Genomic DNA, 25,037 nt, shown 5'->3' on the forward strand with positions numbered 1-25,037 from the left:
TGTTTTATTTTCAGCTTTTCTTTCTTGGAACTTTAAGTGTCTTATATACTAGTGAAGTTATTTCCAATGAGGAGAGTGATGGATGGAATGAAGTATAGCATAAACCCTTGTGACCAGAACTATAAAAGCTTAATGCTTTCTATTAAGGCATTGGTACAATTTAATAATTTAAACTTTATCACGAATATCTAGCCAGATTGAAATCCTAAGACCAAACTATTGATGTCCTTCCAAGTCCCATGTGGAATTGCTTCTTGCAATCTTTTCCGGGAATTATTTGGAGTAGAAAATTAACCCTTGAAAACATGGGAAGAAAAACACTGACAGAATCAGAGGCCAAATAATTTGTGGAGGAAGGACTGGGCACTTAGTGTATGAGAAGTATTTATCATGTTCTTTAGTATAAACTACTGTAGCATCCTCTTTAAGGGAAATTTGATTGCTAATGTGCCATGGGTCATTGTATTGACTTTTGGTGGAATTTCTTTTCATAGGCCATCTTTTTGAATGTTCTTAGTGGTATGAAGTTGACAGAGACAGCCGGGGATCTTGCAATTGCAGCTGCAATTTGCAGCAGGTATGTGTTCTTGTTAGGCTTTGCAGGGAGCAAAGGTGATTTTAACATTTTTTTTTTCTCATGTTGTCTGCTTGATACGTTGTCTTTTGACAGTTATTTGGAGTTTCCAATACCTACGAATGTAGCTTTTATTGGAGAAGTTGGTCTAGGTGGCGAGCTTCGCACAGTATGCATTTAGAGGCTTTATATGCATTTCTTTTCATAGTCTTGCATAAAGTTAATTTGTGTTCCTTTTCTGGTTGCAGCTTTAAGATGTTTTACACTTAAAACATGTCTACTGTTTTTTCTTTTTTATTATAGTAGTAATTTTTAAGAAACAAGGGTAAAGCTATTTAGTTCTGACACTGTTATAATTAAGATTCTTCATGCTGTTCAGTTGTTTATGCATTACACAGAAATTTTGAACAGTGTTAGTCTCAATATCTTGGGATTAAATCCATTCCACGTACATCACATGCTGCTGGATGCCTTCGAATCTGTCCTCTGTTTTCTGCCTTTTGGATTGTGCCTTTCTTTTATTGCTTTTGCTCCAATAGGCCTTGCCTATATGTGAACCCAGAATCACATAGAAGATGGAGTATTTCACATGGACATAGTCACAGATATGGATAAGAGACAAAATATGCAAGTATCTGAAAACTAGGACATAGGGACAAGGTTTCTTAGAGGTCATTTCTTATGCAGTGGCGCTGCATGCTTATCATGCAGCCCCGCTGCTAATGACCATCCATCTCAACATTTCTCGAGATGGGCCCCACACCCATATCAAGAAATGCCAAGATGGGTGGCTGTCAAGCAGGTCGGTGCATGTCCACCATGCAGCGATACCACATATAATGTGAAGTTTTTTATTATTTAATTGATAAAATATGTTTTCAAATTTTAAGATGTAAATATGTATCTATTATTGAAATTTTATACAACTATTTAAAATTCTACAATAACATTTGAATATGTTACTGTGCGTCATGTTATGTCTGCTTGCTGCATCATGTCCCTAGAGATGGCACCCTGTTATAGCTTGTCCCTGTGACAGTCACCTACTCAAGGTGGTGCAATTCTGAATGGTAATGTCCAATGACATTTCTTTTCTAGTTGTTGTCCCCTGGTTGTAGATTGCCATTGAGAAGCTTGTCCAGGAAGGCCAGTCAACCAAGGTTTTTCTACTCCCATCAACTATCCCATTCCTTCTGTTAATTTTTGTGAAAGATTTTCCATGAGTTCAAGTGTTCTGTTACATTCTCTCACTTCCAAATGTCAATTTGATTTTCTGCTCTATCTAGGTGAAATATTCTATACCATCTGGACATCTGGGTCATCTTTTCTTTTGTTGAGGCCCCTCTTCACAATGTGACCCATCTGAATTTCAGTTTATAAAAACTTTCACCAACCATGAGTAATTTGTTAATGAAATCTGTTCATGCTGAAGGATTTTAGAACACATTATTTATTATCTCTAACCATAGCAACACATTATTTATTACTTATGAAGGAAAGAGTGTTTGATCAATAGTTGCAAGAGACATATCAGAGTTATTTTAATGACATAAAAGTAAATAAAGAAAATAGACTGAGTCACGCTGTCCCTCTGTGAATTGTCAAGCAAAAGTGTGACACTCGTAGCTCTCCAAGAAGCTAGTCACTTTACTGATCCCATACGGTTGCGAAAATCACAAAAATAAGGGTGTTAAAAATCCGAGAAATTCTGCGCACGAATCCCTTTAATGAATCACATGAGTATAAAGAATACAAATAAGAGTTCATGCAATAACTTAGAGGAATACAATTATGACAAATACATAATTCAATTAAGCATTCATGCAATAAAAAATAATTATTAAGCATAAGAAAACATTTAATAAGTAATAGAGATCACATTTTAAGTAATACAATTATTTAACATGCTTTAGAGAACAATAGTATGTATTCACCAACATTTAACAGTTAAGGGAATACGTAAACATGCATGATCTAATGCATAAAAAGAACATGCATGACTTAAGTGCAAAGTATGAGTAAATTACTACTTATTAGAATTTTCTTTTTATATGCATGCCCCTATTAAATGCACACAATTTAAATTTCTCTTTTTAATTACCGTTGCCCGCGGATACACCAAACAGGTAAAATTTCCGATGTCAAGTTAGGTTCCTAGGGTAGCTTAGCACACAATTTGTATTTTATTATTGAGTTTCAAACTTAGATCTCGATCGGTATTAGGAAACACCATCCATCAGAACATTATAAATCAACATCTAATGTCGGGGACACCATGAAAATCAGCATCCACTAGCGTCACTTTCTTGGTATACCAAAACAACAACTGTGTCTACACACTACCCACAGGCAAAGTGACAGACTCTTTTTAAAACCGTGGTCAGGAGAAAGAACCTCAATATCGGGTTCAGGAGTAATAAATAAAGTACACAGAGTTTTTGTATCTTCGTGGTCCCTCAAAACCGAATCTCTAAGGGTACCGCACTCTCGACGAGACACCTTAGAAAGTATATTACATTGTTTTTTTTTATTATTATTAGATTATTATCATTTTATTTCTTTAATTTGCAATTCAACATGCAAATAAAGGCAACAACTCGCATCTACCCCTGCGAGAGCCATCACGGGACTCCCGCCCATGAAAACAATAGAACAATGCAATACAATGCAATAAAAAAAATGTGATTTTTATGATGCATTTAAAATAAATAAAGGAGCAAACCACAACTCGAGGCCCACCCGGCCCACGATGATTCATTTTGATCATCGATGCACCATATGCAAAAGCCATAATACTGTGCCATATATGAAATAAATCACGTACTTTCCAAATGCACATCCATATATACCAATTTAACCAATTAACAATGTGCATGAAATATAGCAATCATATGCATGTGTTCACTATTCATGTGCATGTGCTTTCAGGTGACCAAACCACAAATATGCTTTTATTCATGAATCAACTTAATTTGAGTGAGTGAACATTCATGCACTTATGTACATGCGAAACACACATTAAGTTTATGTATGCACATGCATTTGAAACAAACTTTATATTAGTATGATGCTTAAGCATGTCACATCAATTCAAACCATGTACAAATTTTCTTTCCTAACATGTATTAAAATTCACATACATGTACATAACGAAATCTGAAAATTTTATCATCCATACAATGTAACCTCCCATATACATACTTTCAATTATGCATCATCTCATTTAGAGCATATAAGTAATTAGACCTTTAAGTGCATGCTAAACAAAAATCAATATCATAGCTTGGGTGGATAAATTTCAAATTCCTATGAGTAATAGCAACATAAATGCATCTCTTAAGACTGCAGGACATTAAAAGAAATAATCCACCTCAAAGAACTTAAGAGAAAGAAATCAATCCCTTGAAACTTTTGAATGCAATGTTAATTGAAGCTGCCATTTGGCCTTAATTCACATCAGATTTATGACCATATTAAAAAGAAACAGAATTTACCTTTACAACCCGAAATCAAGTTTTATAACTACACCTTAGACAAATCCAGATTCATAAACAAAATCCCAAATTTGTATATTCAGACGAAAAACTCAGGTTTATTTAATAAAATCACAGGTTTACAAATTGAAGAACCCCAGGTCTGCATGTTTAACAAAAATCCAGATTGATTTAATTAAATCCAGACTTAAAACATGTTGTACAGTAACTCGGTCTTAGTTCGCTGAAAATCCAGATTTAACGTGCATTTTAAAGTACCGGTTCAAATAAGTAACATCTCAGGTTTAACAGGTATTAAAAACCACAGATTTAAAACGAATCCAAGCTTCTTACACGTATTTGAAAGATTAATAAGTTGAATATATGTGTTTAGATTTGAGACACAAGAAAATATGAGAATATCTAAGCTTCTTTATCTAGTTTTCTTTTCTTTTTTTTTCAGAATTTGGAGTCAAGACGGTGTGGTACATCAATCACAACATTGAAAACTTTAAAGAACATAGGGAAGAGGGATGCAATTACACTCATATGCGGTTTTATTTTGAAAAAAAAGTGTTCAAACAAAAAAAAAAACGTTAATTTCAACCATGGATCATTAGGGTGACTATTAAAATTTACCCTCTTCCCATTGGATTCACTAAACTATTGCATAAAAACGAATCTGTGCTCCTTTTCTCATTCGAGATCAAAAGGGAAACCCGTACCTTAACCGAAGATCGAAAGAAAGACGAAAAAGAATGGTTGCAAGCACCGGACGGTTGTTGATGAGGAGATATCCTTCTTCTTCCTCCTCTCTTTCTCTCTTTTCTTTATTTTCTCTCTTTCTTTTTTCCCCTTTCCCTTTTTTTTTCTTTTATAAATTGAGGGAGAGGGGGTGACGTTCCCCCTTCTCCAACCCTTTCTATAAGGGCTAGAGAGTTCTCAATATGAGAACTCTCCCCTAGTTTCCAAATTTTTAGAAACTTCCCATGTTGACTTTTTTTCCACATTTGGTATATTTATTTATTTTTAACTTACCAATTCTTTTAAAACTCTCATAGCCTCTCTTAAGCAAGAATAAGGAGTCCTACTCAGCCCTAAACTATGTTTTCGAAATTAATAAAATTAATTTAATAATTAAATAAATTTTGAATTACTCTAGGAGTCTTTTTAACCCTAACTAACTTTATTTTAAAGTTTTAAACTGAATTTAAAGCTAAATTGTTTTTGGACATGGATTTGGATCCGGATTCGGATCTAAAATTCCAAATCTATATCCAAAACGAAATTGGATCAAAATCTGGATTAACCAGATTAAAGTAGGTCTTAAATAAGATTCAAATCCATAATAATTTGGATCATATGCATTAGATCCAATCCAATCCACTTCGGATCCAGTTCGACAAACTGCTCAATTTTTTTAAAAATGCGATTTTCGGGCCAACCAGAACTCGAATTAAGGAAAATAAAATATCGTTGCACTCAGAATTTTGAGACGCATCCAACGACATATTATACTAATATCAAATTCTGAATTTCGCTCGAAAATAACCCGAATTTCTCTTAAATTTAAATGTTGAAAATAAAACTCATTCTCACATTTCGATTGGCTTGCCTCGACCTTGTCGATGAGACCTAGGCCAAGCCCAGACTCAAAAACATCGGTTAAAAATCGAGGCTCAAACGATTTTCTTCCAAACTTGGCCAAAATTTTGAAAATCTCATAAAATGACTAAGTACGAAAATACGCGATATTACACAGCTCTCTACGTCAGATATGTTCTATTTTGGGTTAGATTTGATCAGCTCTAAAGAGCATATTGACCCAATCAGATCTGTTGTTTCATGCAGAAATCAGTCTAGAACTGTGATTTCTTTAAATCCATGTTAATTTATATTCCTTTTGATCTTTAACTTATTCTATTTTAAGCACATTCCTTTTTCCTGACCATAAGAGGATCTGTTCTGTCAGTTTGCACATACTAGATTTGTTGAGTCGTTCCCAAGGTCTATATTCAATATTCTGCCCTTGTTTTATAGATTCTTTCTTATTGCTTTCATAAATACTCTCTTCCTTTGTAAATATCCAAGTTTTTTCAAATCCTTCAAACGTTTGTGCATTCCGACTTGTTAGATTAGAGGTTCTTGCCCCCCCCCCCCCCCTAAAAAAAAGGTGTGCATGTATTCCGAGACCCATTCTCACGTCATTGGATGATGTCAAGGATATCAACTAGCAGTTTTTTATTCTGATCTGATTGCTTTACTTCATTAATTTTGTTCTTCCATTTATCTATCTTTGTGTTTTGTTCTTCATCATCATGAATCCCTCTGCTCCTGTTTCTTCTTCTTTTCTTCCACAACTTGTAATTGAAGAGTTGGGTGAAACCAACTGCATCACATGGAAAAAACAGATTATTCCTTTCATATGCAGTCTTGTGTAAGTTTTCTCCAAAATCAATGACCAGGAAACTGCAGAGAGGGAAGAGAATGAGGCTGCAACTAATCACGTTTTTCCATAATGGAAAAATCGTGATCTCTTCCTTTTAATATATGAAACAAAACCTAATACATGGTCTTTTACAAGTAACCCTAATAAGTTACAAGTATTTACAAGTATGTCCAATATATGTTGGACATGTTACACAAAAGTAGTTTGGATCTGTATCCAAACTTAAATACAAATACAAATGCCCGATATTTGCCCTGTCTAACAGTCCCCCTCAAGTTGTGCATGATTTTGAATCATGGACAACTTGCTCTTTAGGAACCAAAAATGACACTTTGTGAGTCCCTTAGTGAACAAATCAGCCACTTGGTCTTCTGTTGTAACATAATGAGGCTCAGTCTCTTTTTCCTCAATCTTCAGCTTGATAAAATGCTGATCAATCTCAATGTGTTTGGTCTTGCTGTGATGAATAGGATTAAGAGATATTTGAATAGCACTTTGGTTGTCATCCCCACTAAACTCTGATATTTGGTGGGATCATTATACACTAGGAGTAGCAAGAGGTTTGCAGTCCTTCATTCCAGCCTTTTCTAATAGATCCAAGGTATATTTATGTTGGGTCAAAGTAAGCTTATTTTCTTGATTATCCACCTCTACTCTAAGAAAGTACCGAAGATTTTCAAGGTCCTTCATTTTGAATCTTTGGCTCAGAAGATCTTTAGTCTCTTGAACATGGTTCTCACTACCTGTAATAATTATATCATCGACATATATCAATAAGAAGGTAGTAAACTCCTTACCTCGATGAATAAAAAGAGAATGATCCAATTGCGATCGATAAAAACAGTCTTTGAATTTCTAGGGGGAAACTCTCAAACCAAGATCGAGACGCTTGTTTCAGGCCATAGAGTGCTCAATTTAATCTACAAACATACTCCTTTGAATCTCCTTCTGTATATCCTGTCTGTTGTTCCATGTATACTGTGAAAGTATCTTCAATAAGATACTAATATCAAGACCTTAATATTCTCGATATTAAACCCACCACGAAAGCACAATAAGAACACTTTAGAACACTTGTGCACAAAAAGCACAACCCACAAATAACTCACAAATGCACAAAGGCATAAAAACAATGGAATCGATTTATTGAGAACTTGGGCTTTGACTCAAAGCCATAAGAGAATACAAGGGGAGAGCCCCTATTTATAACCACACAAAAAGGAGCCTTGGAGGGGCTCCACTCATAGACGTTGGAGCCCCTCCAACGGTCACAAATGTGACCGTTGGAGGGGCCCAACGTCTATTTGAGTGGGCCCCCCAAGGTTCCTTTAAGTACAAAAAATAAAAAAAAAATAAAGAAAAAGAAAAACTAAAAAGAAATTACAAACACATTCAAAAAGTGAATGTGCGTAAAATGAAGGAAAAGACGAAACTACCCCTATGACTAAATAAGAAGAAAAATATATATATTTTATATATATAATAAGTAGATACATATACATATATATTAATATATGTATATGTATTACCTTATATATATAAAATATATATATATTACATTAGGTGATAAGGTACATAATTTAACAGTATACTTCTTCCTTCAAATCCCCATAAAGAAAAACATTCTTCACATCTAGCTGGCTTATTCTCCAACCATAATCTACAACCAATGAAAGAACAATGCGAATTGTGCCCATTTTCACGACTGGACTAAAGGTTTCATCATAATCCTGTCCAAATTCTTGGGTGAATCCCTTTGCTACGAGACGAGCTTTATATCGCTCAACACTCCCATCTGGTTTGTATTTGATCTTGTAAACCCATCGCGACCCAACAACATTCTTATCTAAAGGTCGAGGAACAACTGTCTATGTTTGACATTGGTACAAAGCTTCCATCTCTTGATTCATGGTTTGAATTCATTTTTTGGAGTTAATAGCTTGATGAAAATGTCTAGGCTCAGTCTCTTTCTCAATCTGTGACAAAAATAATTGAAAATCCATGGTGAAATTCTTATAACTAACCCACCTTTCAATAGGATGTCAGGCTCTTTCTGACCGTCTGATCGGGAGTGCCACTGTATTAGAAACTGGAGAAGTAGTGGTGTCATTGGGCGAATAAAACGTAAGAGCTTCTTGTTCAATATCATTTGAGGTCAAAAGGGACCTTTCTCTTCTCCTATAAACTTGCCCAATAAACTTATTAATCTCTAGAGGATTGTCTATTTCAAGTTCCTGTATTCTACTGTTTCCATCTTGACAGGATATCCCTTGAGCACATGAGGAAGAGCACTTATTGCTTGTTTCAGGAAAAAGCTCTGCACTGAGCCATGGATCATAGAAAAACGCATTCATATTGGTTTGGGCAGAAACATATTCTTCATCTCCAAAATCATTTTCATCAAAAACTACATTTCTAGATATCTTGATTCGACTGCTGTCAGGATCATAACATTTGTACCCTTTATGGTGATCTGCATATCCAACAAATCTGCACTTTTGATGCCTTAGCCTGAAACTTATTTCGCAGAGAAGAGTTAATATGAACATAACACATGCAGCCAAAAATTTTTAGTTAATCATAATTAGGATGCTTCCCAAATAAAACGAAATAAAGGGATTTATTTTCTAAAATCTTCATGGGCAGGTGATTAATAATGTGAACAATAGAATGAAAAGCCTCTGTCTATAATCCTATGGGAACACGACTTCCGTGCATCATGCTCATAGCGCTCTCCACAATGTGACGGTGTTTTCGTTCTGCAACTCCATTATGTTCAGGTGTATGCGGGCAAAGTACTCTACGATTTATTCCACTATCTTGGAGGTAATTGATAAATTCCCTAGAGGAGTATCCCCCCCCCCTACCACCATCACATTGGAAATGTAAAATATTACAAGAAAAATGATTTTAATAAACACATGAAAACAACGGAAAATAGCGAAGACTTCCAATTTATTCTTTATGAAGTATATCTAGGTGAAACGAGAGAAATTATCGATAAAAATAACATAATATCTGCTGCCAGAATTAGAGGAATCAGGGGCCAGTCCCCACACATCAGAATAAACGATTTCAAAAGGCCTTGAAGCTCTCTCATTTATTGAATGGAAAGGAAGAACATGACTCTTACACAATTGACAACTGAAATATATTTTATCATCTGAACTAGGAATCAAACTAGATTCCGGAATAAGCCCATTAGATACCAGTCGTTCAACAAAGACTCGAACACAATGACCAAGACGAGAATGCCAAAAATCAGCCTTATTACATTTATTTGAATATTGCAAACTAAACACACGAATACTCTTTGACGACATAGACTGAGGAGACTTCAAGGTAGGTCGGAGACAAGTAAAAGGATCCTCCTGGAAGACATACATATTTCCCCGGCGTTCCCCTCTAACGAACGTCTCCTTCGTTTGCAGATCCTTGACATAAACAAAAGACGGAGTAAATTCAACAGAAGAATTGGTATGATCAACAAGCTTAGAAACAAAAACTATATATTTTTTTAATATCTAGGGCATGAAGGACATTGAAAAGATGAAGTGAGGATTTAGACAAGGGAATAGAAACATTTTCAATGTGAGTGATGGGATGGTGTGACCCATCTCCAGTGACAATGTTACTTTTCCAAAATAGGAGGTTAAAGTAGAGAATTTACCCGCATTACCTGTGACATGAGTAGCTGCCCCTGAATCAATGTACCACACTCCTTTATCATCGCGCTTCAGATCAAGTTCAGACAACGTGGCCAAGAGAAGCTCTTTCACATCTCCACCAAACTTTGAAGAGATCTCTTTTCGTCCTGACGAGCTCTCACCCTTTTGGAACTTTCCTTTGTTCTGTGGATTGTGCCAACAATTGGCTTTGATGTGACCTCGCTTGTTAAAGAGATAACATGTGGGTACATTTTTCACATTATAAATAGGTGTAATATTCGGAGTAGGAAGTAACCAACGCCCCCTGGAGTACCTCGTCCTCTGCCGCCTCCAAAGTTACTATCCCCACGTCCCTGACCAAAAGAAATGCCAGTAGCAAGAACTTGTTCACCAGTCTCATGTGACATTCCCTTCAAAGTCATCTCATATTGAAGTAGTTTTGCTTGCAAGTCCTCAAATGACGGTAAGTCGGGTAGACATAGCAGTGAAGTCAAAAGGACATGAAATTTCAGTCCCAAGCCATTCAAGGTTTGCCTGACTTTGTCTTTATCTTTCACTTCATACCCTACAACGGCTAGTTGATCACTGATGCTCTTAACCTTGTTCAAGTACTCCATGACAGACATGGAACCCTTAGTCAGGAGTTGAAATTCATGCTGAAAAAAAGAAATTCTAGCTTCTGATATCTGAGAGTATGTCTTTACCAGCCTGTCCCACAATTCTTTTGCTGAACACTCGTCTGGAATTTCCACCAATACTTCTTGAGAGATAGTAGAAATAATTAAAACAACTGCAGCTCGATCATGCTTCATTCAAATCTCGTATTGGGGATTTGGAATTTGTTGTATAAAATCAATCTCATTTCCATCCTTAGTTTCTTGTATGATAAATTCTGAAGGAGCTGAAATTGATCCATTTAGATGTCCAGAGAGACCTTGGCATTTTAATGAATGGAAGAATTTGTCTTTTCCAGATCAAAAAATTGGAATTGATAAGTTTTTCAGAAATGAGTTGGCCAAGGAAATTAGATGAGAGAAATGAATGAGAAGAAGAATCCATGACTTAAAAAAAAAATTTGGCGTGTGCAATCAGTATGTAAAATTGTCACAGATCAAGATGCAACAAATAAGACTCGTCTCTTTTTTTTTTTAGGAGAAAGCTCGAGTATTCAACGTGAATATAAAAAGTCAGATTTGATACACAGATCTAATTTGATTGCATCAAGGAAGTGACAAATATGAAGTTTTTTTTTATATGTGAGATTGCACACAGCAGTAATGAATACGAAGAGTAACAGGTGAAACCGAGATTGCAAACTGATTCTAACCAATCGTCAGATTTAATGCACAGATAGTATTTTTCAGCCATCTAGTTTGCGTCAAATCAGGTTCAGATCTTCCTCTTTTCCTGAAACTGATTTGGGTTTGCGTCAAATCAGTTTCATGACAACCCTTTTTATTCCCAAATCAGTTTCACGACATTTTTGGTATCAGATTTGCGTCAAACTTATTTGGGTCGAGTTCTTTTTCTTACCCAAACCAGTTTCACGATATTCCTTTTCAGTTTTGCGTCAAACTCATTCTCCTTGTTCATCGGATCTGTGTGACAGATTTGACACCTCACGGTATTTCCCATCTGTGTATCAGATCTGAATGGAAAGATGTCAGACATCAGATCTGAATGAAAAGATTAATAAGAACGAGAATCTAGAGAAGAAGAAATAGAAAACAGAATATTAAAGATGGGGTGCAGAATGAAAAAACGCAGAACAGTAGAAGATCAGAGAGGAGATAGAAAAGGGAATAAGATCTCTTAGAGACACACCTGCTGGAAAAACTTTCAGCCTTCAGATCAAACTTGCTCTGATACCATGTAAGTTTTCTCCAAAATCAATGATCAAGAAACTGCATAGAGGAAAGAGAATGAGGTTGCAACTAATCACGTTTTTACATAATGGAAAAATCGTGATCTCTTCCTTTTAATATATGAAACAAAACCTAATACATGGTCTTTTACAAGTAACCCTAATAAGTTACAAGTATTTACAAGTATGTCCAATATATGCTGGACATGTTACACAAAAGTAGTTTGGATCCAGATCTGGATCCAGATCCAAACTTAAATACAAGTACAAATGTCCGATATCTGCCCTGTCTAACATATTGATCTTATGGGCCATCTCGATGGATCCAAACTAGCCCTGCCAGAATTTGTGCCTAAATCACAAGGGGATGCAAAAGGAAAAGACAAAGGGAACGTGGAAGTTGCAAACGTTCTTGTAAAAAATCCAGAGTACGGCCTATGGTTCAAGAATGATCAGTCAGTTGTTGCGTTCATTAGGGCAACATTATCCAAGCAGGTTCTTCTTCACACTCCCACTGGTGTGACAACATATGAGTTATGGGATCTTCTGCACAAATGGTATGAACATATATCTCTTCCTAAGATCTACTATCTGAAATCTTAATTTGATGCTTTGAAAAGAGAAAATGAGAACGTTGTGGATTTTCTTTATAAAGTGAAGCACATTGCTGATCAGTTAGCTGTCATTGAAAGTCCTCTACCAGAAGATGATGTGATTACTCAGACTCTTCGAGGTTTAGGAGAGGAGTATAATCTTTTCATTGCAAATTACATCAACCGAGAGAAAAAGGGAACTTTTGACCAGAGTTACCAGTCGAGGAAGCGGGAGCGGGAAGCGATATGGGAAGCGGGAGCGGGAAGCGAGGCACTTTAAAAAATTTAGGAAGCGGGGAAGCGTGGGACCACTTAGAAGAAAATTCCGAACCGTCTCGGAAACGACCTAGGAAGCGAACCGGAAGCGACCTAGGAAGCGAACCGGAAGCGAAAAAAAATGAAAAAAATGGGGAAGCGAGGGGGAAGCGAGGGGGAAGCGTGGGGGAAGCGTGGGGGAAGCGTGGGGGAAACGTGGGGGAAGCGTGGGGGAAGCGCGCTTCCCATTTATGGGAAGCGCGTTTCCCATAAAAGGGGGACGCGCTTCCCATAAAAGGGAAGCGCGCTTCCCAAAAAAGGGGGACGCTTCCCCTCACGCTTCGGAAGCGCGACGTTTCGCGCTTCCGAAGCGCGCTTCCCCTTTTGCCTAGGCGCTTCCGGTAACTCTGCTTTTGACCAATTGAGAACCAAACTACTTGAATTTGAGTCTACCTTCAATATTTCCTCCAAAAAGGAAGATTCATCTCCTTAGCATGAAGTTCTTGTTGTGACTAATTCGTCGTGTGGTCGTAGTTCCTTTGACCCTAGGGGAGTTGGTATTCTGCCTAACCTGAATCAACCTAATGGAGGTTGGGGACAAAATGTTAACTGCCAGATATATGGGAAGTGTGGACACGCCAGTTCCAATTGTTATTGGAGATTTTTTTCTACATATCGACCACCTATTGTGACTTATCCAGCGCATTTTAGGCAGTTTGCTCCCCGAGGCAGCAATGCTGAAAATCCCATAGCTCGCGTTTTCATCCAAGATACCCTACTTCAGCTGGATTGTCTACTTTTGCCATACAACATCAAAATCAAGATGTGGATGCTCTGAGTACTTCTTTCAATCAAATGGAGATGCTGCAAAACACCCAGACATATGTATGTGTTCCTACTTGTCCTCAATGGCCTATGAATTTCAATCAACAATCATGGATGGTGCCTACTCCTCCTCAGCCTTCTTCCTCTAATAATACATGGTTTATTGATTCTGGTGTTGCACGTCATGTCACAGACAATTCTGGTAACCTCACAAATCTTGTTGTTATCACGGTAATGGTAGAATAGTCACAGGAGATGGAAAAACTCACTCCATTGTTCGCGTAGGCACTGCCATCATTCCTACATATTGTGGTTTCATTCCTCTTCTTAACACCTTTTTTGTTCCTAGCATTAAGCGTAATCTTATTTCAGTTTCTCAACTTGTTGATCAAACTAATTCTCACATTTTCTTCTCTTCGTCTGTTTTTGTGAAGGATATTCACATAAAGCGGAGCCTCGTTGAAGGAAAGTGTTGCAGAGGATTATATGTCGTAGATGAAGCTCTTGTCAGTTATCCTCAAGTTCTTGTTTTTGAAGTCGTTGGTGTTAATAAAGGTGCCAAATTGTGGCACAAGTGTCTTGGTCATTGCAATTCAAAGTTTCTTGAAATTCTATGTAATAAAGGTCTTATTATCATAAATGATAAGACCCCAATTATGTCTATGTCTTTTCTCATTGTCGAGTCTGTAAGAGTCATGAACTCCCTTTTGAAAATTCTAATAAAAAAGCTTTATTTCATTTGGAATTGATTCATTTTGATGTGTGGGGTGTAAAAGTATCTTCAACAAGATACTTTAGTTGATAACACAATAACCTTGAAAATAAATGTGTGAACATACACACTCAAGAACACTTGTGCACAACAAGCACAACACACCGAATCACAAATGTGCAATTGCACTCATAAGATTCATAAACAACTAAAGAGGTTGGGCTATAATCCCAAATCCCTTAGGGAAATACAAGAGGAGCTGCCCAAATATATAGGGCTTTGGAGGAGGCCTTGGGAGGGGCTCCACATAGTCGTTGGAGCCCCTCCAACGGTCACAAATGTGACCGTTGGAGGGGTCCAACGACTAGTGGGTTGGGCCCCTCCCAATGCATGTACAATGCATTAAATGCAAAAGCAAAAATAAATAAATAAAAAAGAAAATACAAAAAACATATTCTCGAAAAAGAATGTGTAAAATTCCTAAACTACCCTTACTATGACTATATATATTTTATATATATAATTGGTAAATACATATACATATATTATATATATGTATATGTATTACCTTATATATATAAAATATATATACAAAATTACAAGTTTGATTACATAATTTAACACCCCCCCTCAAACTTAGGGCAAGATGACCGATAGTTTGCCAAGAAGGAAGTTGAACCGCGGAGCGCACAAGGCTTTAGTAAAGAAATCTGCCAACTGATATTCGGACGTGACATAAGGAAGATCGATAACTCCTCGGAGATATGCTTCACGAACATAGTGACAGTCCATTTCGATGTGTTTAGTCCGCTCATGAAAGGTGTGGTTCTTTGCAATGTAGATTGCACTTTTGTTGTCACAACATAGCTTGGTGGGTCCTTCAATTTTGATCCCCATGTCTTCTAGCAGTTGGTGAATCCAAACAATCTCCATGGTAGTAGTGGCCATGGCACGATATTCAGCTTCAGTTGAGGAGAGCGACACCTTTTGTTGCTTCTTGCATCTCCACGAAATTAGTGAGTCTCCTAAGAACACACAAAAACCAGTGGTGGAGTGACGGTCATTTGGGTCACCTCCCCAATCTGAGTCAGTATAAGCAATCAATTTTAAGTCAGAGGAAGAGGACAGAAAAACTCCCTTATTTAGAGTACCCTTTATGTATCTTACGACCTGTAAGATGGCACTCATGTGAACGGATGTAGGCGCATGCTGAAACTGACTTGCAGTATGGACTGCATGGGATATATCTGGTCTGGTAATACTCAGATACATCAGAGATCCTACAAGCTGTCTGTAGGGTGTAGGATCCAACAGGGGAGCTCCATCATCAATTTTCATCTTTGCTCCTACTACCGCAGGAGTTTCACAAAGCTTCTCATCTGTAATACCTGACCTGTCAATGATCTCAGAAGCAAGCTTAGTTTGAGATAAGAAATATCCTCTAAGAGAGTATGCCACTTCAATTCCCAAAAAATAAGTTAAAAAACCCAAGTCAGACATTTCAAATTTATCTTTTAAGATAGATTTTATACTTTTAACCCCGTTAGAATCACTCCCAGTGATGAGCATGTCATCAACATACAGAAGTAAAATTACAATCCCTGCATTGGATTTTCTAACAAATAGAGCAGTGTCAGTAAAACAAGAGGAAAAACCATTCTCAATCATAACAGAGTTAAATCTATCATACCAAGCCTTGGGAGCTTGTTTTAGGCCATAGAGTGCTTTCTGAAGACGAAGCACCTTTCCCTTAGGAGTCTCCATTCCAGGAGGAGCATCCATGTAGACTTCTTCGCTTAAATCGCCATTTAAAAAGGCATTTTTCACATCCATTTGATAGATGCTCCATTTATTGATAGAGGCAACGGTTATAAGACATCGAACAGTGACCATACGAGCTACAGGAGCAAAAGTTTCTTCATAGTCAATACCATATTCTTGACTATATTCTTTTGCAACCAAGCGAGCTTTATACCTTTCAAGGGATCCATCACTTTTAGTTTTTACTTTGAAAACCCATCTGCACCCTATTGTTTTCTTGCCTTTAGGAAGATTTTGGAATTCCCAGGTTTTGGCTCTTCTCAGAGCCTCAAGTTCATTGTCCATGGCATTAATCCATTCAGGGCATTTACGTGCTTCTTCAAAATTTCTAGGTTCTATATAAGAGTGGATGGCACTAAGGCAGGCTCTATATCTTGGTGAGAAAGAGTCATAGGAAATGAACCTAGAAGGAGGCCTTCTACTTCTCTCAGTTCTACGAGGGATCACTTCATTCTGAGAGGCACTGGGACTGGCATCATTATATCTTTCAAGAGCGCTCCTAAAGTTGTTTTGATCTCTATGAGAGTAGGTGATAGGGTCTCTAGGTAATTCAATAGGTTGATGTGACGAAGGAGACAAGGAGATGTTTTCCTCGGTTTCAAGTTCATTTGGGTTACTTTGATCTGACTCATTATCACTAGTATCATCGTCCTTATTCAATAAATCAAATAAAAAAGAATAATCCATATTTTCATTATGGGGGTCACAACGTTCAAATCCACTAACATTTTCCAAAAAACTCACGTTTCTGGAAACATACAATTTATCACTTTTGATATCATAACAACGAAACCCCTTTTGGGTTTCAGAATAGCCAAGAAAGGCACAAGGAATGGCTTTTGGAGAAAGTTTGTCATTCTTATCAGTAAGAACAAAACACTTACACCCAAAGATCCTTAACCTGCTATAATCAGGTTCCTTATCATACAATTTTTCAAAGGGAGAAATTTTGTTTAAATTTTTAGATGGAAGTCGGTTTATGAGATAGACAGAGGTAAGGGCTGCCTCAGCCCAAAGATTTTTTGGAATGTTTTGAGAAATGAGCAAAGTCCTAGTTGTTTCAATGATGTGCCTGTGCTTTCGTTCGGCTAACCCATTTTGTTGAGGGGTTTTCGGACATGATTTTTGGTGAAGAATTCCAAAATTTTCAAGATAACTCTTAAATTTATTTGAGAGGTATTCTCCTCCAGAGTCAGACCTAAAGATTTTTAAACATCCATTGAATTGATTTGAAATCATCATGTGAAAACTTTTAAAGGTTGAAAAAACTTCATGTTTATGTTTAAGGAAATAGATCCAACAAAACCTAGTATAGTCATCCACAAAGATCACATAATATGAAAAACCTCCTTTTGACATTACCGGAGCCGGTCCCCATACATCGGAATGGACAATTTCAAATGGTTTTGTCGTAAACATGGATCTTTGAGGAAAAGGCAAACATTTCATTTTCCCAAGAATGCATTCATTACACAAAAAGTCACTTTTACAAAGATGTTTAACAAAAGGCAAATACGAGATTTTAACAATATTGGGATGACCCAATCTCTTATGCCATACATGAATGTCTTTGTTTTGGACGACGTTGCAAAATTGACTCTTGGGAACTTGAAGAAAATCTACGTAGTAGAGGTCTCCTCTTCTAGAGCCTTCCCCAATCAATCTCCCGGACTGGCGATCCTGTATCCAACATTTATTAGAAGAAAATTTTATATCGCAACCATGGTCCGAGAGTTGGGAAACAGAAAGAAGATTTAGGTTAAGGTTTGGGATAAAACGAATTTTTTGAATAAAGAAGTCTTGTTTTTCAAAATTACCTATTCCTTTAATCTCAAGAGATGTACCGTCCGCGGTTGATACAAAGGATGGAAAAGCATTTTTAGAAAAATTTGAAAGAGTGCAATAACTAGGAGTCATGTGAAAGGATGCCCCGGAATCTAAAAGCCAAGATGTCTTACCGGGGGAAGAGGATGACATAGCGGCTCCGGAAGTACCTCCCTTGAGAAGAGGTTGTAGGGCTTCCACGATTTGTTGAAGAGAAAGAGACTCACTTGATAAAGAGGGTCGTTCTTCAACTTGAGATGCCATAGCCGTTGCAATCAATTTCTTCTATTTAGGACACAAGGGTTTGATATGTCCGGGTTCTTTACAATGATAGCAAGTTACTTTGCTATAGTCTTTTTTGCCATACCGATCATTTCCTCCTTGACCTTGATTCTTGAAATGAGGAGGTCTATAGGTCCTCATGTTATTTCCCGGTCTTGACACGGCATTAGCCATTTCACCATCTTCTTGAGTAGAGGAAGTAACAAGAATGCTAGGATTATTTTTGCCAATCTCCATACGGGTTTCTTCACCACTTAGCTTGGTGATAACATCTTCGAGTGAGGGGGATGTGAAGGCGGAGATAAGAGAGGACCGAACTTGTTCAAATTCGGGTCTAAGGCCATTTAAAAAATTGAAGAACTGGTCTTCTTCAAGTTGTTTGTGCCTTAATTCGATTGCCTCACCACTCCATTTAGGTTCAAGGATTGCGAGCTCGTCCCAAATAGAGGATAATTCGGCAAAGTACTCCCGAATGGTCATGTCATTTTGTTGGAGAGTCAAAGCCCTCTTTTGGAGAAAGTACTTGTGGGATAGATCTCTTGAGGTGTACATTTTCTCAAGATATACCCAAGCTTCGGAAGCCCTTTTAAATTTGATGATGTTGGCATTTATCTTGGTCTCAACGGATGAGAAAATCCAAGATAAGATCTTGAAGTTCTTCATTTCCCAATCATCATGTTTCTTAGAATACTCTTCAAGGGCCTTTTGTCTTTCATCCCCTTCAAGGATCTTAATATCCCCTTTTTCAACAATGGTAATTTTGGGTTCCGGTTCCGGTATGGATCCATGAACGTAACCCCAAAGCCCCTTTCCTTTAATATGGGCTTCCATATTACCGGCCCAAACATGATAGTTTGAGCCATTAAGCTTAAACCCAAGAGAGAAATGGGAGTCTTTTTCGCCCATTAGAGAGGAAAGAATGCAAGAGATAGTATGTACCTTAATTATTTTTTGCGTCTTTCTTGACAAAAGAGGCTCCTAAAATATTGCTCGAAGAAGATGATCCTCTTTGATTTCAAAAAACTTGAAGGCACGCTTCCCGAGGAATGCAAAAGAAGGCGAATCGCAATTCTTTTTCTTCAACGAGACTCTGATACCATGTAAAAGTATCTTCAACAAGATACTTTAGTTGATAACACAATAACCTTGAAAATAAATGTGTGATTATTCACACTCAAGAACACTTGTGCACAACAAGCACACTTGTGCACAACAAGCACAACACACCGAATCACAAATATGCAATTGCACTCATAAGATTCATAAACAACTAAAGAGGTTGGGCTATAATCCCAAATCCCTTAGGGAAATACAAGAGGAGCTGCCCATATATATAGGGCTTTGGAGGAGGCCTTGGGAGGGGCTCCACATAGTCGTTGGAGCCCCTCCAACGGTCACAAATGTGACCGTTGGAGGGGTCCAACGACTAGTGGGTTGGGCCCCTCCCAATGCATGTACAATGCATTAAATGCAAAAGCAAAAATAAAAAAAGAAAAAAGAAAAAAAGAAAATACAAAAAACATATTCTCGAAAAAGAATAAGTGTAAAATTCCTAAACTACCCTTACTATGACTATATATATTTTATATATATAATTGGTAAATACATATACATATATTATATATATGTATATGTATTACCTTATATATATAAAATATATATACGAAATTACAAGTTTGATTACATAATTTAACATGGGGACCAGCCCCAATTTTAACCTTGTCTAAATCAAAGTATTATGTTATTGTTGTTGATGATTTCATGCGATAAACCTGAATCTATTTCTTGAAATCTAAAGACCAGGTGTTGTCTACTTTCCATAAATTTAAAGTTGTTGAAAATCAATTTTCTTGCAAAATTCTTCGTTTTCGTAGTGATGGTGGTGGTGAGAATGTCTTTGTGACTTTTTCTAATTACCTTAGTGAGAATGGAATAAAGCGTGAGCTTTCCTGCCCATGAACCTCTCAACAAAATGGTGTTGCTGAGAGAAAGCACAAGCATATATCAGAAACAACTCTCACTTTGATTATCGAGACCAAGATTAGATTGGATCTGTGGACAAAAGCACATCACACGGCAATGTTTTTAATAAATCGTATGCTTATTACTTCCCTTGGAGGAAACACACCATATTTTATGTTTTATGGACATCATCCTGATTATTTTATTTTAAAGACACGACAAGTGTTTTGTTCATATTGATAGTTCCTTGCATAACAAGTTCTCTCCAAAGTCACATGTTTGCAAATTTATTGGCTATGATGATGAATACAAAGGATATCGCTGTTGCAACTTGGCTACAGGAAAATTGATGATATCCTGGCATGTCACCTTTCATGAGTCAGAGTTTGATGGTCATGATCATGGAATCGATAAAGCTGCTGCCCTCTCTTCCTTCTAGCTAGGTACTGAACGTGACCAGCATGTTATGAATCAAACTCATCAGGGAAATGAAGAACAAGCTGTTTTCCAGAACACTTCTGATGAAGATGCTGTGAACAATGAAGGACAAATGGAGATTCCAGTACTATGACCAGGTTTATCATAGGCTCAGGCAACTAGAGGTACAACCAACATATCAGGAAAATAGTCAACAAGTCATCTCAACAGTGCAGTCCAAAAATGATATTGTTGAAGGAGTCACAGAAACAACCCAATCAGGTGAGGTTAGAAGATCGACCAGAATTTGACATCCTATTCAGAGATAGGTTAGTTATGAGATCTCTTCAGTTGATTTTCAATTTTTTGCCTCTTCCATGAATGTTAATCGAGAACCCAAATTTTATAGTGAAGCTAAGCTAGTACGGACATTAAATGGGTTGAAGCCATGAATGAAGAAATCTTTGCACTACATAAATGTGATATTTGGAATTGTCCCAAAATCCAAGGATAAAAATGTTGTGGGGGTGTCAATGGGTATACAAAATTAAATATAAAGCAGATGGGAGCATCAAAAGATATAAAGCCAGGTTTATGGCAAAAGGGTACACTCAAGAGCATGGAATGGACTTTGATGAAACTTTTAGTCCGGTTATTATCATTGGCAGCAACATATGGATGGAGTCTTAGCCAAATGGATGTAAAGAATGCATTTCTTCATGGGCATTTGCAAGAGGAAGTATATATGGCGCATCCACCAGGGTATCCAGAATTAGATATCCAAATCTCAATTCTTCGGTTAAAGAAAGCCATTTATGGGCTAAAGCAAGTGTCACGCGCATAGTTTGCTACTTTCAGCAATGCAGTTCGCTTTATGGGCTTTGTCAGAAGTCTGTGTGATTATTCACTTTTTACTCATCATGATGGTTTGCATATCACCATTGTCCTGGTCTGTGTAAATGATATTGTTAATACATGAAGTGATCAAGGATACTGAAATCGAAGAACATGCTTACACAAAAATTCTTCATGAAAGATTTGGGCACTCTAAGGTATTTTCTCAGCGTCAAGGTTGATCAACAACCTGATCATTTAGTCCTCGCACAATGTAAGTATGCCTTTGACTTGCTTACTTGTTTTGGCATGATTGATTGCAAACCAGTTCAAACACCTGCAGAGCAATAAATGTAAAGCTATCTTATGATGTCAATAGGGACAAGTTACTGTCAGAACCTGAAAAGTTTAGAAGTCTAGTTGGAGCTTTACAATATCTTACATTCACTAGATCAGATTTGGTCTTTGCGGTGAATCAGGTTTCTCAATATATGCATGCTCCTAAAGTTAGCCACATGGAGGTAGCCAAAAGAGTGCTCAGATATATTAAAGGTGCCATTGGAGATGGTCTTGTATATAAAAAACATGATCCAGAACATGGAATTGGTGGTTCTTGCATATTCAAATGCAGATTGGGCAAGTGATATATCAACCAAAAGATTAGTAACAAGATATGTTGCTTTCCTGGGTCCACACTTGGTATGATTGTCAAGTCGAAAGCAAAAGACTGTGGCGATCTAGTATAGAGGCAGAGTATAGAGCAATGGCATCTGTTACAGCAGAGATTCTCTGGATGAGACATCTATTAACTGTTCTTCATCGGAAAGTATCACAATCACTTCTATCCTGTGACAATCGTAATGCAGTATCCATTGCTAGTAATCTCGTACAACATGGTAAGATGAAACATGTTGAGATAGATCAACATTTTGTGCGAGAAAAGGTTGAAAGTCGAAAACTACAACCAATGTTGTTCGTGGAGAAGATCAAAGTTGCAGATTTGTTCACCAAGCCTTTACCTATCATGAGATATTGGTTTCTAAAGTCCAAATTGTCCATGATCGTTAAAGACCCATGTACAGTTTGGGGGGGCGTGTTGGAACATATATATGTTTGTAACTTAAGGGCATTTTGATCCAACTTTGTATTTTATTCATTAAGGGCATGTTTGTAAATAGTGATATGTTTTCTAATATAAAAGAAGGAACATCACAATAGGTTAGGCGTGCCCTATTTGCTTCCCTTTTTGCTTTTTTCTTCTTCTTCTTTCTTCTTGTGTGCAGGACACAAATTCAAGTGCCTCAAAAATATCACACACAAGCTGGAATCGCACCCTATGGGCATGAGGTAGCGTCTTCTGGAAAATGGCCGTAACACAAGCTGACTCATTTACAGAAAGAACATTGTTTCAATGCTGAAATCAATAGAATTAATTTGAAATCTAAACCTATTGCTTACAAGCCAAACACTTCAACTATTTATTTTATACTACATTATGTTATAAAATATATCTATAATGTATCTATTAAGACTTGATGAACTTCTATGAGCCTAACACCTATTTTTCATGTTTGGCCTGCCAAACATACATTACAAGTTTGAACAAGCTTATTACAAGCTGAGCACAAGCCAAACTACAAGCAACTCATCTCGTTCCCAGCCCTACCCATGGGTCTTCCCAGGGTCTATGTTCCAGCCTTCAACCTTGATCCATTTAACCATCTTTTGTTGCTTGACCTGATTGAAAGGGAGCCAGTGAATAAGGTGTCTATCTTCATGTCAGCCATCCAGCTTCTTGTTTCTCTCTTCTGTTGTTTTTAGTGTATTTTGATAGTAGTGCATCGTCCAGTCGTAGCCTTCTGATTCGAGCTCTATTTTGAAGTTTCGTGCAATCACGCAGTAGACTTCATGGTAACTAGCATGTACCCCTTCTATGTGAACCCTATGAATTTTGGTGATCTTCCCAGCAGAATCCTACATGCCAGTATTCATGTCATGGATTACTCTCTCTCATCCTTTCAACTCTAGTTTGGAAATTTGAAATATTAGATCCTGTAAAATACTATTTCAAGTGCTAAACAGTGTAAGGCAACTTGATATAGCTTGTTTGGCTATTATTATGTGTCCTCTTTATTGCATTCACAGACTTTCTGCAAGAAGATAACTTGCCTTGTTAATTTTTGTTAGATAATGGTTTACTAGCACAACTCTTGCTTAGCTTCATCTTTCTGAGTTGTGGATGTAGATGGATATCATGCATCATGCTGATAGTTTGGCAGCTTTTTGTTCTGGGTTTGACACTTTGAATGGTTCATATTTTGTAATGTACTTGAAAGTTTGTCTTGTTTGATATTCGTACCATTTTGATTAATGCAAAGACTGACTGATCTTCAGGTGGCTAGAATGGACAAGCGGCTCAATGAACTGGTCAAATTGGGGTTTCAAAAATGTGTCATTCCAAGAGCAGCAGAGAAATCTTTTAAAACCGTTGACACCAAAGGGATAACCATCGTGAGCTGTAGCAATCTCAAAGAGGTTATCAACAAAATCTTTCGGACCGACTAGAAATTCCTGCTTCTCCTTTGTATAAAATTGTCTGTGTTTATAATGTTTGTAAATAAACCTCATGTTGAATGATTTACTTGTTGGCGGTTCTGATCTTCCACTCAGTCTGATTCTCGTAGCCTTCATCTTACTGAATTAACAATGTCATACTTGATTCCCTTGAAGGGTGGGCAATGAGGAAAGTTTTTTGCCAGATGGTTAACTTTGATCTTTTGCAGGAGCTCCTTCATTTGGTAAATTAGCCGAGTTCTAACTGAAACTCGACTTATTAAAAGCTTGATTGCAAACATGATATTTGTGAAAGCATATTTCGGTAATATTAATAATATCTTCACACGCAATCCCAACCCATTTAATAGTTAGAGTAATTTGCATATAGCTGCCTCTATTATATCTATTTTACCTTTAACTGCAAAAAGTATTAAAAACATCAAATAACCACCTTTCTTTCTTAGAAACAACCTCAATGAGGTGCTTCTGTTGTCGCTTTGATTATTGTCACTAGTTAAACCCATGAATACCTAAATTAGCCTCTTATTTCGTCCCTTTTCTCATCCCTTCTAGCCTGTTTGTCTGTTAAATAAAGTGCTCTCTCTGACTTTTGAGTGGGTTGCCTTTGATTTGAGATGCGCTAATGGAAGACGGAGCATCAGCATCCTTTTGTCGAAAAACAAGGTGCCTTCAAGCCGTTAATAGATAATCAGAAGCTTGGACTAATAGCAGAAAAATGTAAACCTGGGAAATGGGAATCAAATAAAAAAGTGGGCAGTTATCTTCTGACAAAATCGATGGGTCAAAACAAAAAGCCGGGTTGAGTTTCTCTATAGAGAAGGGATGAATGAAGGAAGAATTGACATGTTCGTGTGTGGAGATCTATGGGGAAATGGAGGTTTTGCTTTGAGCAAAGGAAGAATGGGGA

General features: G+C 37.1%; 1 protein-coding gene across 2 annotated transcripts in view; it reads left to right on the forward strand.

Annotated features, from left to right (window-relative positions):
• LOC149814982 (DNA repair protein RadA-like protein) overlaps positions 1-24,300 on the forward strand; it is a 142,837-nt gene extending 118,537 nt beyond the window's left edge. The window contains exons 13-15 of one of the 2 annotated variants that reach the window (XM_089989727.1): positions 495-577; positions 671-743; positions 23,948-24,300. In XM_089989727.1, the coding sequence (XP_089845853.1) occupies positions 495-577; positions 671-743; positions 23,948-24,118 (327 nt within the window). In that variant the 3' untranslated portion in view covers positions 24,119-24,300. Of the gene's footprint in view, positions 1-494; positions 744-23,947 lie in introns of both variants that reach the window. The other variant, XM_089989726.1, reaches the window with a different exon arrangement.
• Positions 24,301-25,037: the final 737 nt, after the last annotated feature.

The sequence above is a fragment of the Nuphar pumila genome, chromosome 15, assembly GCF_984573655.1.
Source record: "Nuphar pumila chromosome 15, dmNupPumi1.hap1.1, whole genome shotgun sequence".
In the NCBI taxonomy this organism is placed as follows: Eukaryota; Viridiplantae; Streptophyta; class Magnoliopsida; order Nymphaeales; family Nymphaeaceae; genus Nuphar; species Nuphar pumila.